At 34.4% G+C, this 19,859-nt stretch overlaps 2 protein-coding genes across 3 annotated transcripts in view; both read right to left on the bottom strand.

Moving 5' to 3' along the window:
- Nucleotides 1-63: 63 nt before the first annotated feature.
- Nucleotides 64-4,422, bottom strand: LOC117124975 (PITH domain-containing protein 1-like). The gene is made up of 5 exons (XM_033271324.1): nucleotides 4,150-4,422; nucleotides 3,791-3,834; nucleotides 2,731-2,808; nucleotides 1,052-1,156; nucleotides 64-604 (listed from the first exon to the last, which is right to left on the bottom strand). The coding sequence occupies exons 1-5, from the start codon at nucleotides 4,357-4,359 to the stop codon at nucleotides 394-396; spliced, it is 648 nt and encodes a 215-aa protein (XP_033127215.1). The 5' UTR covers nucleotides 4,360-4,422; the 3' UTR covers nucleotides 64-393.
- A 4,057-nt stretch (nucleotides 4,423-8,479) lies between these two features.
- The window catches only part of LOC117124976, an 11,776-nt gene continuing 396 nt past the window's right edge, over nucleotides 8,480-19,859 (bottom strand). The window contains exons 2-5 of one of the 2 annotated variants that reach the window (XR_004448053.1): nucleotides 15,119-16,313; nucleotides 11,632-11,712; nucleotides 10,261-10,374; nucleotides 8,480-10,229 (exon numbers count right to left, since the gene is read on the bottom strand). Coding sequence is in view for 1 of the 2 variants with exons in the window: in XM_033271325.1 (XP_033127216.1) it covers nucleotides 10,318-10,374; nucleotides 11,632-11,712; nucleotides 15,119-16,141 (1,161 nt within the window). In the remaining variant the exon portion in view is untranslated. The other variant, XM_033271325.1, reaches the window with a different exon arrangement.

Below are 19,859 nucleotides of genomic sequence, written 5' to 3'. Positions count from 1 at the left end.
AGGAGGCTGTGTCCTTAAAGAAATTTCAAAACACTATCATAATCAATTCACAACAGAACAGTGCAGATTGATGGCAACATTTATTCAGAAACAAATTGCATATAAAAAAACAAAATGCTTCAGGAACATGAAGACGCTGACTAATATTTTTAAAATTTGTTTTCCTAATGATTTAAACTTGGATTTGATAAGTATTCAGTATGAAGTCATGAGTTACCTTGGAACATCAGAAAAAAATTTAATGTTTCAGGTTCCACGTTACTCAGTTCATTCAAACAGTCAAATACGGCCCTCTATGTATTGATAGAAAAAATATGTGTACCCCTTTTTAGTGAACAGTCCTTTGCAATCATGATGATAGAGCTTTTGGTGAAATAAATATACAATGCAACCTCATTGAATTTCATGCCTAGCTTGATCTTGCAGGCTAGTCTTGTGGTCAGCTGGGTTTGGGTAGGCTTCGTAGGAGACAAGCAAAACTTCCTGCCTTGGAGCTGGCGAAAACTCGCCCCTTAGACCTATGTAATATATTTTGGTTGAGTCTTCACCAAAGTTTTTTGAAAAATGTATTGAGAGGGTGTGAACGCCAGAGAACCTTGCAATTCTGAAAAATTAAAATGGAAAGAGTTAGGGTATGGTAGTATCATGCATGCACAAATAAGCACCGTGACACTTAAAAGAAATGTTAGACCTTCCTTGAGATCCCATCATGCTGTCATATAAAGAATGTGATTTAAACTTTTTAGTAGTTAGATTGATACTAGTAAATATTATATATTTACTATGGAAACTTAGAAGTGCCACCCAGATGTCTAGATAATCAGCTCGTCATGTCGACATCCTATAGAAAAGGTGGTCAGATGGCAATATCCTGGATCTCGTCGTGTGTCTACATACCGTAGAAAAGATGATCAAATGACGAGATCCTGGATCTCGTCCTGTCTACATCCTTTAGAACAGATGATCAGAAGACGAGATTATGGATCTCGTCATGTTTACATCCTTAAGAAGAGATGAATAAGACAAACACAATTATTTGAATGATACTTACTTTGTTGAGTATTCCAGCTCACCTGTCCTGTCCCTCTGCATTTCAAACACTTGATCAGCATCGGCTCTTACATCATCGAAGGTCATGTGAGGTCGGTTCTTAAACCTGAACAACAAATATAAAGATTTAAATGTAACATTACCCTCTTGAGTCATGTCAACTTCTAGACTAAAAATGTAATTTTCTAAAAATTACATCACCCAGCCAATGAAGAGCAGGGAGTTCACAATATTTATATTTTCAAGGAACTGGATCACCAACAACCAGCTTGAGAACAAGGAAATGAAAATTTAAACGTAACTGAAATTGTGTACATTGTGGAGGTTGGTCCAGTGGCGTATCTAGGGAGTGCTTCAAGGTTTTTCACCATTTGAAAAAGGTCAGGTAAACTTTCTTATTCTTATTACAGTAAATATACCTGTTATGTGTATATACATACATAAACAAAATGAGTAGTTGTTCTTTTTCCCATGAATCAACAACCCCCCTCCCAACCTGTCTCTTATACACATCTAGATGTGTATAAGAGACAGGGGCCCCACCTTTTTCAAGACTTCCAGATATGCCACTGGTTTGGTCTCCCACTTTCAGGGAGAATTTTACAACAGGTAAATGGAAAAAAGTTTATTTTTGCCTCAAGAGAATTGGAGGCTTTTCCATTTCCATGTTATGCTTCAAAACTTTGGAATAATCTTCCAACTGACCTTAGAGATATCTCCGATCCTAATCTTTTTGAACGTGCACTCAAGACTTACTTGTTTGCCTAACTCTCTTTTTGCTGCTTTTTTCCTTTTGTGTTTTTATTGTTGTAATCTGTTTATTTGTCTTTCTTGTTTGTGTGACTGTACTACTGTGATGCTTCAGGTTCCAGAATAATGACTGATTTTATGCCTACCATTGTTTTCCTGAATTATTGAGGTTTGGCTTGCGCTTCATAACCGCAAGGGAAAGGCTCAATATAAATACTCATTACCAGTACCAGTAATGCAATTTGCACGTTAGCAAAATAGTGGGAAAATTTGACATGACACAGAGAATTAAAACAGAAACACTAGCAAAAATACTGAAACAAACACTACAAAATATTGCATATATTAATCAAACTGTCTGTCCCATAGGGATCCTCTCATCCCCAAGATTCTCTTCGTTATGGTATACTTGCCAACATTTTTGGTGTGTGATGAGCAAGAAAAAAAAATGTATATAGCACCCTCTATATAATAATCATAAAAAAGAGCGTCGCTATATTTTTTTTAAATTGTAGTGGACGGGACCTGCTATGAATTATACAGTCGTCGGTCAGTATAGATTCATTAAAAGAATAAGCATGGCCTGTATTCACATTTTAATGACAAATTCACTTCTTTTTTTTTTTTATTTTAGGGGATAATTAGGGCTATATATTTTATCTTTTATAAACACTTTTATGATGCGCGAAATAATATCACGTAGGCGCGAGATGCAAAAAGTAGATGCTCATGCGAGAGACTTGGGTGTTGACAAGTTTATTATGGGTCTGATAACACCATCGACTCGAGAAAATTCCACTAAGCTGTCTTCAAATATTAAGGACGTAGGCTTCATACTGAATATTGTTATAACTTGAATGCACGTCATTAATTCATTTGAATACAATACAATGCTGCTTTTGTGATTCAATTTTATAGTTAAATACTTGCAATCTCATTTCTGCCGGATGATAATCTTCTTCGCCACCAATTACAACAATTCCTTTTAACTTCACATGTCCTGTAAAACTACATGAAACAAAATAAAATTATGACACCAACAGGATTAGTAGGAGCATGTGCAGCAGTATGCAAGGTGTTAGACTTCCGATCGCAAGATCGGGAGTCCGAGACTGATGACTCATTGCTTGTGTCCTTGGTTAAAGGCACATTACTTACGTTTACCTCTCTCCACCATGAGTATAAATGGGTACCAGTGGTGGGAGGATGATATGGCATTGAATGTACTAGGTTGTGCGTGTATCGCATGACTAGAGATACTCCCCAAGAAGTAGAAGAAAGTTGCACAAAATGAGCTGGTTTGCCATAGATACCAACCATCTGGCACTGTGCTTGACGGTCCCGCATTTCAAAGTGATTTTGGATGAAAAACACATTTTGCAGAAACATATGCGTGATCATAAATTTGTCATGCATGTAGCACAAGTCTATGTGTTCTCAAATTATAACAAATTCTGGGGAAAATGTATTCAAAATTAGAATAAATTGGTTTTATTCAAATATATAAATGGTCATGCAGTAACTTGAGTCATTAGAGAGATTTCGTTATCTCGTTCGAGAATCAATTCACAAGCAAATTTTTCTTTCAAGTTTACGTACTCGGACCAAACAATTGCCAGCTTCCGCTATATCGTTTCACATTATCTTTATTAAAAATATTTTTGTTTATGTACCCTGGCGGCACCCGGTGCCGGTGTAGTCACTCAAACATTTCAAATCTCTCAGGTTGGTAACTATGGTTTGCAAACTCAGTATCTAGTGACCAAAGAAAATATGATTATGATGCCAGTGCCTTGTATTCTGTGCTTCGGATTGTTATTTTAATTGCGAATTCTAAAACAAAATAAAGTAATAATATAAATCTCATTATAAAAACTTGAGATATTGGAGGTATTAGTTATTACATTTCAGGTAAGCCTAGGCCTAGCACATACATCTCTGGGCATACATTATAAATATAAATTATGTTAATTAACTAAAAATTACTTACGGTATGTTAAAAAGAAGTTCTTCGTCAGCATCACTTTCAACCAACTACAAAGACAAAGAAGAAAATAAAAGGTAAATGCCTTGATAAGAAGCATGAATCTAATCTAGGTCTAACTTAGGGCCTTCGTTTGTCTATGACCGGTGTACATGCTCGAATATAAAACTAAAATAAGTAGCCCTGACTAGTCTAGCCCTCTCTCTCTCTTGGTTGACTCCTCGGGTTCGAGTATGTCGAAGCTGAATGCCTAATAGGTTCTGGTGGGTGATTTCATGGCTGAAAAGGCAAATCCTAGATCGACAGGATCGTCCACAGGTTGGACAGTACTACTACTTACTTGAGGCCTTTCTCTGGGCACGTACCTTTTCTTTATCCAGCCGTTCGTCCCAGGGCTTGAAGACCAATTTTCCCGACCCATCATCTACTTCATTTAGACATTCTACATTGTCTTTGTCAATTTTTGTGTATAAAGTAAATTGCATTCCTCTTTCTGGACCGTCATCATGCGAATGTTCATCAGCACAATTCCCGTGTCCATGCCCTCCTCCTCCCCTATGACTGTGTCCTGACATGTTAATTGTTACTCCCCTCCCAACTCTGCAGAGCCTTTCATCAGTGCGAAAAGAAAATATTGAACAGCGCCATCATTCGGTTTCTTATTCCCAGGGTTCCAATAAGCCCCGCCCCTTAGATATTGTTGCTAAGGTTTGGACTTTCAACCTTTACAAAACGGATACAAGTTTGATAGAACTGTAAATTCACAGAATTATGTTTTTTAGCCTGAATATGTTATACAAATACAGTATATTTTTTAAAATCATTTAGACATTTGGTGGCAGCAGGCAGAAAGAAAACTTTTTTTTTCATAACAAAGGTTGTATAAAGTCAAAATATAATTTTTCTCGAAATTATTATTGATGGGTGGCAGGTTTGTGAAACAATTTCCGAATAAATTATTCTATATATTGTTTGTTCGTATTGTATTTGTTTTAATTAAATTTCTTATCTATATATTGTAGCCTGCAGTATTTATTATTTTCTAATATCAGCCAGTAAGAATGGAACTGGTAACTTGTTTAATTAATACAGTTATCTTGATCATATATCTATTTAACATGTCTGTCCAACAGATTGATCTCCTTTGGTTCTGCATTAGTTTTTCTTCACCAGGCTGATACTCAAGTAGCCCAAAAAACACATCATCTCTTGTATTTTTTTATGGAGTTTGGGTCGGTCAGGCTTGGGAGACAAACATTTTGTCATCCTTACTCTTCCATGACAGATGTAACACAATAGAATTTTTAAGAGACCAAACAAAACACACTCAAAACTAATGAAAATATTGTTACCAGTGTTTCTTTTTTTATTATTTAATGGTACAGATTACACTATATCTACTATGAGCTGATTTAAGTTGAGTGATTGTATGATTGGTAGATTAGGCTACACTCTCTCACAGCCTGTAGCAATCATACATACGAAACACACCAACAAAAGTGTTTTGATCTTTAATGAGACCATGGACTGAGTGATAGGCCTACCATTGGGCTTTCATCCATGGTAACACAGCTCATGGTAAAGAGCTTAGTTAAATTTGTAAGAGCAAATCACAAAAACAATATAAAAGATTGTTAGAGGATTGGTTTGCCAGACCTGTAACTCGGTTCATGAGAAGTGCTGCTTTAAAAAACAATGTTTAGGATAAAATGTTACAGTACCACAATAGAAAATTCCCACCCCCACCCATCCTGGTCAGTGTTCTCCCGAAGCCGTCTTAGCCGTCAATTTTACCGGTAAAAATAACTAACCAACCAGTAAAAATTTTGAGTTTGTAAAATAAAAAAAACTATTGATTAGGCTTAGGTAGTCCAGGCTGGCCCTCTTAATAAATTAAAATCATTCCAGTCTATATCTACACTATGAATATGTGTTGAACTGTGTCTTCAAGTAATTTAACCCAACTAAAAAGGGGTAACGTACCTCACATTGTGCGCATTGCAATTTTTTATGGACAAATTTACCAGTAAAAATTTTTCAGTTGGGAGAACACTGCTGGTTATGGGCATGTTTGAAAAGAAAGCATTTTCAGCTGCATAATTAATAGGTACAGGTCAGGCTTCTATATGCACCTTATATGAACAACAAAGACATTATACAGTATTGTTATGCACAATTTTATCAAATTTGTGAAAATTGTTTATATTGTGGTTATACATATGTTATTTCAATTGCTTTCAATATGAAAACAAATATAAAGTCATGATGCAATATTACACAATACCTGCACCTGATCATTTGATGTGAGATGCCTCTTTGGATCCAGATTGAAATTTGCCTTGTAACTCTTGGCGCAGTTACAAAACTGCACAAGAATTTTCTTGCAGAGTTTTACTCTGTGCAATCTGATAAACTGTGCAAAGTAGTATCATATACTAATTTGTAGAGCATACACATGAAAATTATGACATGTAGGTCCAGAGTATGTACCCATATTTGGGCATTATAAGTAAACCTGTGATCCTTAACCAGTGACATATATGGTCCCTCGGAAATTGTTCAAACAGTTTAAACTCTTCAAAAACCATGATTATTAGAAACCTAAAACAATTCTCCTAATACTTTAGTTACTGTGTTTCTTAATATTCAAAATTGTGATTATACGCCTCAGTTACTTTGATTGCTTTCATTTTAAAAACAAAGCAAATTATGATGTAATACTAAAATTTGCAATGTAACTCTAAGCACAGTTTCGAAAAACTGCATAAAATTTTTCTTGCAGTTTTACTCTGTGCAAATCTGATAAATTATAACTGGTTGGTCCGTAGTAAACCAATATTTGGGCATTATAATTAAACATGTGGTCATTAACATATGGTCCCTGAAAAGTTTGAAATATTTTCCTTGCACACACAATTAAAGCCTGGTTCTCACGAAAGCCCTAGTATCCGGATCGGAAGACAACCGTTAGCACCTGCGTGACAACGCCCGATCGGTTAGCCAGGGTATCAGGATACTGCTATCGGTTAGCAAGTTGAACACATGTTTATCATCAAACCAATCACACATACGCGTTTACAATTTCTAGTTTCTTATTGGCCAGTGATTCGATCATAATATTTTTAGTATCCGGATCCGGATTTTCTCGTATAGATGCACGGCAGCTAACGGTTAGCAGGATCTGGATACAAGGTTAGCAGGATCTGGATCCTGCTAACTGTTAGCAGCCGTGTGAGAACATAGCCTAAGTAAATAAAAATAAATTACTGATGCATGTAAGTATATATACTGTATCTGTTTATATATTTGCATAATCATATAAAAATACTGCGAAAAAAATAAATGTTCAAACAGTTTAAACTGATAAAAAACCATGATTATTAAAAAAACCTGTGAACACTTCTCCTATACTGTACTTCCCTTAATGAAAACAATAATAAATATTTGGTATTACAGTATTATTAATTCCTATGGACACTATACAGCTTTTACACTATAGCTACGCACTAAAGACACATTTTCAAATATTTCTTTTAATATTCAAAAAGTTTTGGTCTTATTCTCTTACAACTACAGCATATTCAATTGTTGTAACAAACATTTATATAAAATACTATTCTTAAGCATTTATCTTGTTGCTTTGTGATTGAATTGTTATGGTAAGAAAGTTTTGTTCAAATACAAGAAAATGTGATTTTTGGTGGTAGTTATATCAAACAAGGTTTCAAATACTGGTCTCCCTCTAATTAAAGACCACTTTTCTGTGGTCCCAAATTGTTAGTACAGTACTTTAAACAAATACTGTTGATTGCCCAAGCAAAGTGACAATTGTAAATCAGGGTCAGTATGTGAGGAAATAATATAGAGTAATAGGCCTATGCATAATTCAGGGTTCATGGTTAACCATTACTCACATGTATTTTTGCTGGCAAAATTAGCCCTAGGCCAAAATACAAGGTTGAGATGTCAAACTAATTTATTGAAGCTTGAAAAAAGATCATTTTCAAACTTCATAGAAGTATTCTGCGGCAAATTTAGTTTGCCAAATATAAAAAAGCAAACTCAGAATTTCAGGATTTGGGGTCTGTTATGCTTGGGCAAATTTGAAAAAAAAAACACATTTCAAAACAAAATAACAAAATAACCCTATACCTGTGAAATATTACAATACTAATAATTTTAAATATTCAAATAATGCCCATTGAACCTAAAATTAGGAGTGTAATATTAAAATGGGCTACATTATTTCTAAATAATGTATAGTAATTCTATAAGCCATTAAAATACATGCATAAGCTAAAATCTAACCAGTATCATATTTTAGTCTAATTATGTGGCAAAGACAAGCCAAACCAGTCACTCGTCGCAAAAATCGATTCCAAGTTATTAATACAGTGTTAGAGAGTAAAATAATAGCTATAAAATGGTAAAAAAATCAATCAAATCGGACATTTCCTTACAAAGTTACAAGCGTTTAATCACACAGCTATTTAAAGAACAATATATATGAGAAATCAGCCTTCAAAGTTTATGATTTCAGGTATTTCTCATGCAGAAACTATCTTTAAATCCTTAAAAATTGTTGTTTTAACATTGAAAATGGGGAAAATAACAGCATAGAATGATGTATAGATATATAAAGGTTAGTTTAGTGCAATTAAATAGATTTTTAAAAATTTGACATTCCAGCATGTTTTGGCCATTTTCTCTAAAACACGATTTGCGACGAGTGACTGGTTTGGCTTGTCTTTGCCACATATGCTACAAGGGATACGATTGGCTAAGCTACTGTAATAGCTGAAATACTAACATACACTACTGCATGTTGGTGAAACTAGAAGTAATAAAGATCCAGGACCATATATTTTGCATTACTGGTCATGACAAGTACAATTAACAAATGCCAATAGATTAAACAAAGACGATCATTGAAAGAATTTCATCATAAAAAGATTTCACTTTAACATGTTGAATGCAAAAATAAAGTTTCTTATAAGTCTATCTTACATTAGCTAGTTTTCATAATCTTGTCCAATTAAAATAGTTTGTGTAGCCATGTTAGTCTAATCAGTGTTGGCACCAGAGACTCCCCAAAGGGAATCCATGTTCCTTAGCATGGTTGGGGCTCAAGTGAGCAAATTCTAAGAATGGACACCTTTTCGAGCCCAGAAATAGCACTTTACGATTGCGAAAATGCATTTCCAAAGTAGTGTTCCTCAATAAAATAATTGGGGGTTCAGGATTCTTAATATAGAGTACTGTATCCCGGAGTCTTGCCAACGCCACCACTGGTCTAAATAACTTGAATACAGCAAGAAAGATAAAGTAGTCCAACACTTTACAGACTAACTTAAATCAATTAAACTTAAAGCACTGAACAGTACGGCAGTTCACTGTAAATCACAGAAAGAAATGCACTGCATACTTTTATAAATGCTTGCGGTTCACCTAAAGCATCTTGTTGCCTAATTTATTTATCAATTACACTAATTCTATTTCGTCAACTGTTTAAAATGTAAGAAATGTACATTTTATTAAGATATAAAACACGATGGATATCTTAATTATTTGCACTTGATAATAAGACTAAGTCTTTCTATATTTATTGCTTGCTTTTAAAATAATAATAGTTATAATTACTGTACAGCTATTTTGTTTATCAATTAAAAAAATAATTTTATACAGAGCAACAGTGTACTAATATTTTTCTTAATTACGTTCACATTCATTGACTCACTCACTATTAACAAGTGATAATCTTTAAAATATACCTTATTATACGGTTAGTAAATGAAGTTGTTTTTAGTCATGAAGGAAAACCCTGGCATCTGCAGGAATTGAACTTAGGACCTTGGAAATGGAAGACTGTAATCTAAGTTACCAAGCTAAAACTTTCTTTGATTATTATTAATATACAGGTTTTGTTAGATTTACTAACATGTAAAACACACAGTAGACAAAAGTTGACAATAGGATCTGTTTGTCCTACAAATGTCAGAATGACTTACACAATGACTTTAACAGAGATGACAAAATGATACCTCAGAGGGTACAAATAAATTAACCTAATACTGTACAAGCATTGAGGTACATGTAAACATTAAAATAATATATTAAATTTATATAGCATCTTCCTTTGTACACAAATGAGTTTATATACTTCTTGTTTATTATTGTCCTATAACATAGGTGAGAATGTATTTCATGAAGGATAGTTAAAGCATCTGCAAAAATCCAAGTACAGTAAAATGTTTAAGAATTAATGGCTAAAAAATTAAACCAATTCACACCCGTAAACAAATGGAATAGTCCTTTCCAAAGGCTATACTGTATATTGTACTGTATTGTAATTGATATAAGTTTCAATAGCACACTATACTGTACTTGGTTTCTATTCAATTGATAATTTTAAAAGATAAAAAGATGGAGTAAAAATATTTGATTATGAACAAAATGATGTACTGTACTGTACAGCAGTTATTATACATTATTAAAATGTAATTAAAATCTGAATCTTGCCGAAGCTAAAGTTGTCATATAATATCAGGTTTATTTGAATTTGTAATTTCATCTGTATTGCTGTTTTCATCCTGCAAGTAAAAATAATTAACGGCATTTAAAAAACAGAGATATAAGTGCACAAATTTAAGAATGGAGGTACAATCAGAGGGGGAAATGCCTTCCCCACAGGAATAAAGACTCCACCTTTTTGAGTCTGATCAGTCATGTGATCTGTACGAGGTACTCTGTTTGTTATTGTTTTGAACGCTCAAGTTAATACACTGTAAAGATGGCAGCTCGGTGACGGTTTTTGCTGAATGTGTCAGTTGTAAACGACACCATAATTGTGGTTTCTATATTTTTTAATGTAAATTTTTTTTTTTTTTTCAAATCACTAACACATGTATAAATATGAAATCCGAGACATTTGGGACATCAAAAGGCATGAAAGATTTCGATGGTTAAAAGCTTTGACATAATATTAAAGAGAACTTTTCACGATGCATTTGTGTGTACGGTTAGTAGGCAGTCTGCTTTAGATACTGCTGTGCACACACACTTGGGCCTAGAAATTATTCTTAAGACTTGTTGCAGTCATAATCATATCCAAAAGATATGTCTAGCACCACATTATTGGGGGAGCCCAAGTTTCCCAGAACTCATGGGAGTCCCCCGGAAATTTGGATGACCTTCCGCACTAACTAAACAAGCAAGAATCTACTTAGCAAACAAAGTCTGACGATGATTTACAGATTCACTAGCTATTTGGTATCCAATATTTTGATTTAATACCTCATACAGATGACATCACTACCACGAAATAACCAAGCACAAAAGGTGGATTGCAAAGGTGGGAAAACAAGAAGATGGCAAAGACCTGAATGGGTTTCAGTAATGAAAAGTACCTCTTTTCCAATAGCAAGTCTCTCTCAAGTCCACACAATCAAGTTATATATGGCATAATGATGTCATATCATATCCATATATGGTAATTATGATGTCATATCATACCCACTATGGTCAAGATGTTGTAATACCACACCCACAAAACATGGGCAAATCACAGGTATTTTTATCACATAAATATAAATAGTATAGAAGACATTTTTGAGGAGATACAAACTTTCTGAACTGTTATACATTATTTTTTAAAGCTAATTGAAAGAAGTTACAATAAAGAGACAAATGAAGAAGAAGGGTAGAGATGATAGATGATGGATAAGAGGACTTATTTTAAAACGAAGAGGAATAAAGGGCAGATGCCAGTAGAGAAGTTGGCAGCCAAGTAACTGCCAAACTGCAGAAAACTAAAGACAGAAGTGGACATTAATTAAATATAACTGTACCTCATCACTAGCAGATTGGGATTGGTCTTCACTTGATGCATCGACTAGTAGAGAGTACCGCCCATTACTACAAGCCTTCCGCTGTAGGTAAAACAGCACAAAAAAAAAAAAAATTGAATTATAATCTACAGCAAAACAAAATAAAACACAGATATGATCGGGAGTCAAATTAACGATGCAATGGCATATCCCAGTGGTGGAAAAGGACTGTATAGAAAACAAACATGGATTTTAGAAGTGACATAGTTCAAAGGGTTTTCTGTATGGTGTCATTGTACTGTATGTGAACATTATTTCATTTTATATTTTCACCATTTAATTACATTATACTGTACAGTTTGCCTTTAAATTCGAGACCCTTCTAATTCCGAGGCCCTTTTGATTTGAGACCACTTTTCCAAAGTAGCAATTAGTAACCTTCAGTCATTAAACACAAAAGTTAACCTCCAATTGGAGATCGAACCACATGACCACCCCAGATATTCAAGACACAAAGTTAGTATTCAAATTCATCTGGTTTGATAACCTATAATTGAAGAAGAATGTGATTAGAGTGAAGATACTGTCAAGTAAATAAAATAAATTGGTTTATCAATTAAAAAGCATGTTATGGCTAGACTTTGGTCATTTTCATTTAATATGGTGAGCAATTCTGGTAGTCTATAATTAATAGTAAGTAAATGCAAAAGTAGCACTTTAGACATAAGTTGAGAATATATTTACTAAACTAACCTTATATCTACATAATACAGATCATATATGAAAAAGTTTTCTTCTCCATAAAGAGATGTACACGGAAACTTGTGTTAATTCTCAACTTATCTCTTCACTACTACTTTTGGTTTCACTTACTGCATAGTATTTTTATCTTTTTAAGATAAAACAAAGCAAAAGATATTTTGTAAAAAGATAAAGACATTCTAAGATTCTTGGTTTCAATTTACTTGATTATTATCAGGAATACTATTAACTTTAATTATATTGATATTTATCAATAGACTGCAATTTTTACTCTCAAAATGTCTGTCCTTTTTAACTTACTGTCCTTTTGTTTTATTTGAATGGCTAAATGTGGTATGTTTCTTCGCCTTCATTTAATTCCTATCCAGATTATCACATTTTAATTGAAAAAAAAAAAAAGAAAACAACATTTGACATGCATAAATATGGTCATGATGACTTCAAATCATGACCATATATAGACACATCATGACTATATATGGGCATATAACCGTTTTTTGTCGAAGAAAATGTTACAATCTGGACAAAGCTTTATAACTAAAGATGACATACAGTGTATCAAAATTTGATAGTACTGTCAGTTACTGTATACAGCAAAATATTAAAATAGATGGTGTACATTTTTTTATATTGTACTAGCAAAAAAGATACATAATGCTAAAACTGTGGAACACTGGTTGGTTAAAAATCAGATTTCATTATCTTCAGCTGGGTAGATTAAACTCTGCATACCCCATTTCATACGCTAATATTTAAATTAACCTTTCTGTTGCAGAATAAAAAGGTAGCCATTATTGACTACAATATATGTTGCCATTTGTACAATGTTAAAGCAATAATACCTGTAACCCGCTAACATGAAAAAAATGTTCCTGAATTTGATACATTGATTTCTGGTGTTAATCGACTGTACTGTACAGGTGTTAAAATGCAACCCATAATAGAAGAGTCCCAGCAAATGTTCCCAGCAGACTGGAGGGTTCTGCAGTGATGCATTCAATCTGGCTAGCATTGAGTCATGTTTTAAATGCATTACAAGTTGCATTGCAGTAGTTAGCAATTCCACCTTATGCCTACAGTTAGCTTCCAAAACTATGATATGTTCTAACCCAGTAGTTCCCAACATTTTTGCATTCACAGACCTCTCTGTGTATGTCAAAAGTTTTCACAGACCCCCCATGTTACTCAATGTCGATATTCCAGAAAATCATAGATAGACGATGATTCGCCACAAAAGTAAAATATTAACAGTGGCTTGGAATTGGAAATAAAAACCATCTGAGCCCAATCATGGTTGGGGCTGATTCACAAAATTGTTACAGTATGTCTATGGCCAGAAATGGCACTGTCAAACTCAAGATTTTAATGTAATCATCATCCATTCATTTTTAACTTTGTAAAATTTATTGCCCCTTCTGATTTTCTTTTATAATTCAACATCAAGGTAATACCATACAAACAACATAACCTGAGGACTACTAACTATCAAGTGGCCTTTCTATACTAAACACCCTTACATAAAGCATAAAAAAAAACAGATTTATTATAATATTAAGCAATATTGGAATTAAAATATGTCTATGCCTACTACAGTATGCGAATATTTCACATTATTGATAAAGGCATATAAGGAAGATGTTTATCACACAAGAAAGAGAGAAATATGGACTCCTGAAAATCTGGCGGACCCAAACATTTCTTGTGGACCCCCAAATTTTCCACACACCCCTGCAGACCCTTTTGACTTGGCGGTCAAGCAATTAATTTTTGCCGACCCCTAAGCGGTCCGCAGGCCCCAGGTTGGGAACCACTGTTCTAATCCAGCAATTATCCTCTGATAATGGTGGCTGAGCTGTAATAATGACTACAGTATACTTCTCTCAATTACCTCAGTCAGGCCAAGCATTTCTGTCGGTGAAAAAGTCTAATGTGCTCTATAGTGTACTGTACAGTATACAACAGTCACTGCATTCAATAGGCTACAGTGGGAAATTCCTTTACAGGATGGCTGCTATCCTATGAATCTAGCAATAAACAATGTTTAGCCAGGCTCCAGATATGTTGTAAAACTGATTTTATTTTTGTTAAAATGTAAAAAAGAGAGACAGGTTTTTGAATATAATTATATAAACTGGTGAAAAAGGATGGAAATAGGGTGTAACCATCTTATTAACCATTCCTGACCACTCTTTTTGTGTCTAAAAAAATCAGTTGTACAATACAGTATTTGTATATATATACTATACAATACTGTATATCAACATTTGTTCATCCAAAGCCTGCTTTAATAAATGATTATCAACAATAATGAGAATATTAAAAAATTTATTACATAATTGAAAAAACAGTATAAATATATCATAAAGGATGTTAAAAGCATTGCCGAGACATGGGTTTAAATTCTTCTGTACAGCATAATTTATACCATTTATAATAGCACAGGTGGGCAAAGTGCAGCTCGAAGGCCGCATGCGGTCCAACGGCAATTTTTGCTTGCGGCCTGCGATATCCATTTGTGTGCAGCCCGCCTGATGACACTAATTATCTGTAAAAAGTAGGCTACTATAACATTAAAACTGAGTATAAAGTTTTTTTCAGGAAATATCAACATTTGGGTGTGGCCAACAGTGTTACATCAAAAGTTTATTCTGACATCTCACCCAGATTTATAGTGTTTACTAGGACTTGGAGTTGCATGTGAAGTAAACTATAAACTAAGTGTGATTTAAAAAAAGCATTTACTTACTAAGTGTGAAAGGTATTTTACTGGCTCAGATTCATCTGCTCCATCAACCATAAATGACACTTGACCCGTTGATCTCGAAGCCCCCAAGATGATGAGGGCGCCGAAACCTATCACATGTGCAGTGATGCCACGATTCAACTTTGAATCAGGAAACACAAATGCATCAAGTAAATTAAAAATACCTCTCCACATACTGTTCACTGCTATAAATTGTATAAATGCATATAATTGCAGGACGATCAACCGCAGCAACCAGAAACTAGACAGTTTGTGTGAGATTCGTTGAACACCAGGATTAAGAACAAGAAGTATTAAGAACAGCGAGTACCCGGATGCAGTGGATACTATTCCGGACATTCCGAGATTCTTCGGATACAGGATTAGGTCAGTACATTCCCATACACCTCTCCAAATTACGACGGAAGCGGGAATCAGCAAAATATATGAGACCAACAAATCTGCAACATGCTTAACGGCCTCATGAAATGTTGTGTCTCGTTGTTGCATATTAAAACGTGTGTGGAACAAATCAAATGGTTTCTCGTTCCAATCGTACGACAAAAATCCTGGCGGGAACGATAGATTACTTACACCACGGAATGGAATTATCACTATCAAACCTAATACACATGATACAGTAGCATTTAAGATACTTTTACCCAAATACGCATCCAAAAGACCCCAGACCCCACGCCACACGCTTATTGAAAAAACTCCGGCCAAATAATAATACAAGCGGGTAACAATAATGTAGACAACTTGAATGGTGCGAAGTCTAGTGCATGTACGATTAAGTACCTCTTGAATTAAATGGCAACAAATAGAATATGTAATCCCCAATAAAAGGGATATCCAACAACTAGCTTTGCTTTTTTTTGGTAGAATGTAGTAGTCCATTAGAAGCCAAGTCCCTCGCCAGGCTAATATACAGCAGGGCGTTATAATGAAGATGACCAGAAACAGATCAAATATTCTCAATACTGTCTTCCTCCAAGAGGTCTTTCTGTTCACGTCGTTTTCCATGATTGAAAAGTTTCCGCTGAATGAAATGCAGGGCTGTGGAATACAAACACAGAGATGGCTGAAAATCAGCAGACATACAGGCTTTTATCCAGCAAAGCTGAGTGTTGTCAACCTCTTCTATTCAGTATTATTGAACCGTAACACTTTTATAATCATGAACCACAACTTGCTTCTGTGAACAAAATGAAATAAGCTTTCAGAAACTATTTAAAAATTACTTTGTAAAAGAAACAAAAGGTTTTCCATTTTGTATTATACAGTAGGTTGTATATGCAAATAAAATCTGCTTCACTCACGTAAAACATTCTAACAAGATAAGAAACAATACAATAAAGACTGTGTGTAAGAAAATTGACAGTAAGTTTCAATGAACGTTCTTTTGAAGCCATGTTCCCATGTAGGTACTCTACTGAATGCCACATGGAATGCCAAGTGCAATTGTATCAACATGAATTCCGTAGCATTATGGTACTGTACATACAATGGGTTTCTGGGAGGAGTGTTTTTTGTATGATATTCTAAAACTATTATTATTGACTAGTGTAGCATATCAATAAGACATGAAGTGTAAATGCTCAGGTATGAAATCATGGATCCTGCAATCGATAATTCTACACACATTGTGGCCGGCCCACATGGCAAATGTACATGTTCCAAGCATTGCAGCCTATTGTACATGTATCAGGTTCGTAGCTAAACTGGTTCAATGCCAGACTGGTCCAAAACCGTTTACAACCTGACATGATTCACAATGACATTCCACACAAAAGCTTCTTGCCTATAGTACCTACAGTCTACATTAACCACTTGGCAATACTGGGCATAGGCCAAGTGTAAATTTACTGTATACGTAGATTTGGCTTGGGACAGCTCTACAGTATTTTTGAAGACTTTAAATCTACTAAAGCGATTTTAATATTTTATTCCTGCATAGCCACCACTAAAAGTATTAGCCTAACCTCCTAGCCAGGTCCATGCTGTAAACTATATTCTTTGCACATTTGTTATGATAGTTTTATGTATATCCGAGGTCCTGATTGTTGAAGCTAGCTTGACCCTAACCCTTATACTTCAGTCTTCAGAGTTGACATGGGGCCGAGTTGACTTGGGGCTGAGATGACTGTGGCCGAGCTGACTTGATTTACCTTGATTTACCTTGATCTTGAATCTAAAGCATTAATGCTTATTCGCCCCTCTGTCTAAGTGTCTTACATACGGTTTAAACTTCTGGTGGTGATTTAGCCAGTGTTCTTCAAGTCTTGATTTGAACTGATTCATTGACTGTGAAGCCACAGCTTCAACTGACATATTATTTCAATTATTAATCACTCTCGTACTAAAGCTTTGTTCTCCCCACTTAATTTTAACTTTCGGTTTCTTAAATTTTAGTGAATGTCCCCTAGTAACTACTGTTGATGACAATTCAAAGAAACTGCCAACTTCTAGCTTATCAAACCCATTAAAAAATTTAAAAACCTGGACAACCGAGGCTCTCTTCCTTCTATAAGCTACAGTAGTGTTGGAAGATCTAATCTTATTAACCTATTCTCATAATCCAGTTCCCTCAACTCAGAAATTAATCGAGTAGCTTTTTGTTGTAATTTTTCTAATCTATCCTTATCTTCAAGGAATCTAGGCACCCAAACATTATTACAGTATTCTAATGTTGGACGAATTAATGCCTTATACAATAACAAAAAACTATCTGAATCCAAATGTTTAAATGCACGATGATTTTTATATCCAAAATGCATAATCTTGCACTTTGTCAAATTGAAAGGTAATTGCCACATTATAGACCACTTATACAGAGCATCAATGTCTTTTTGAAATTTAATACTATCGTCTCTATTGTTTACACTCATGTAAATCTTTGTATCATCTGCAAATAATTTCATTTTAGAATATTTAACCGAATCTGGAAGATCATTAATAATAAAAACTAAAATAGTACAGGACCCAAAACACTACCTTGAGGAACTCCGCTAACCACTTCTTTCCATTCAGATTTAATTCCTTCTACTACAACATGCTGTTCCCTCCCAGTCAGGAATAATCCAATCCAATTTAACAATCTGCCTTTGACTCCATATGCTTTTAACTTAGACAATAATCAAACGTGTGAAAAATTTTTCAAAGGCTTTTTTGAAATCTAAATATAAACAGTCAAAGCAATTTTGAGTATCCAATGATCTTTGCCAATCATTCAAAACTTCTAACAGATGAGTAGCACATGATCTGCCAGACCTGAAAGCATGTTGTGCATCAGAGAAATATAAATTTTGTTCAAAATGCATGACAATTTCATCTCTCACAAATTTTTCCATTGTCTTACACAAATTAAATGTTAGGCTTGCTGGTCTATAATTTAATGGTACAGACTTGTCTCCTTTTTTATATAACGGGACAACATCACCATATTTCCAAGACTCTGGTACTATTCCTTCCTTTATAAACTTATTAAAGATAATAGCCAACGCTTCCCCCAAAATATCAGAATTTTCTTTTAAAATACGGGAATGAATCTCATCAGGACCAGGAGACTTGCAAATATCAAGACCACTCAAATAGTTAGTTATATCCGAAGTTGAAAAGTTAACACAATCGATAGGTGGTGGTTCAAACTTCAAATCTACAACAGGAATATCATCAAGATTCTCAACGGTAAACACCCCAGTAAAAGATTCAAACAATTCAGTTTTATTAAAATTAAACGATAGTGTGTTTCCTACATTATCTTTTAAGCCTGGAATAGAGGGTTTATACTTTCTTTGACTATTTACATACTGCCAAAAAGATTTCGGATTAACCTTGACTTCTGATGCTATCTTTTTCTCTAAAGAATTTTTTGCCTTGCGTACTTCATTAGTAACTTGATTTCGAGCCACAACAAAACTATTCCAACTTCTCTGATCCCTACTTTTAAGATATTTATTCCAAGCCTTATGTTTAATGTCAATCTTATTTTTCACATCTTTATTGAACTACAATTTGTTTTAGGAGTTTCAGTTGTTGGATATCCACAAATTCTAAATAACAAAACAGCATGATCGCTTTTTCCCAGAGGAGGACCATATTCTAAGGCATCTACTAAACTTTTGTCTCGAGTGAAAACCAAATAAAATTCGTAAAATGCATTTCAGTAACTATGTCTTCATATTTCCATAGTAGTAAATGAAAAATTCCCAGTAGCACCTAATAATTTTCTTAGAGTGCAAGACATAGGTTGCTCAAAAATTGCAGTTTACATCTGTTGTGGAATTTCAAACAAACTGGACGGGATAAAGATTTTATGGGTCACTTTATCTTAGTTTTCAAAATAATTAATCAGTAATCTGACAAGTATGAGTTGTCGAGGGACAATATTGTAACCAAAGATCCTGATGGAAAAGTCATTTGTTCTGGACTTCAAACCTATTTATTTATTGGTCTGGCTATGATAAATTTCCGCACTTTTGGTCTATTTCCATACTGTACATCCTTAATTAGGCAAAATTTCCGTAGAGACTAGGCCTAACTACAGATGTTAAAAAAATCCAATATCATTGGTTTGAATACATTCAACCAGGTTATAATTCGCACTAAATGCATCCGCTCGAACAGACATTCGCTCGAAGAAGCATCTACTCGTATCTTTGACAGGCATTTATCATCAAGACCATATTTGGATAGAAAATCCTCCTCCTCGGTAGGCAAATTATTTTATTTTGGTCTAACT

Source organism: Anneissia japonica, unplaced genomic scaffold, assembly GCF_011630105.1.
Source record: "Anneissia japonica isolate Jap-2015-1 unplaced genomic scaffold, ASM1163010v1 scaffold288249_len478412_cov200, whole genome shotgun sequence".
NCBI lineage: Eukaryota > Metazoa > Echinodermata > Crinoidea > Comatulida > Comatulidae > Anneissia > Anneissia japonica.
The sequence above is the reverse complement of the archived record's forward strand: the minus strand, read 5'-3'. Positions and strand labels throughout refer to the sequence as shown.

Coding starts and splice junctions, on each gene's coding strand:
- LOC117124975 (XM_033271324.1), bottom strand. CDS start 4,359: ATGTCAGGACACAGTCATAGGGGAGGAGGAGGGCATGGACACGGGAAT. Junction 1,157..2,730: donor CATCCGGCAGAAATGAGATT/GCAAGTATTTAA, acceptor TTTGTTGTTCAG/GTTTAAGAACCGACCTCACA. Junction 605..1,051: donor GAGCTGGAATACTCAACAAA/GTAAGTATCATT, acceptor TTAATTTTTCAG/AATTGCAAGGTTCTCTGGCG.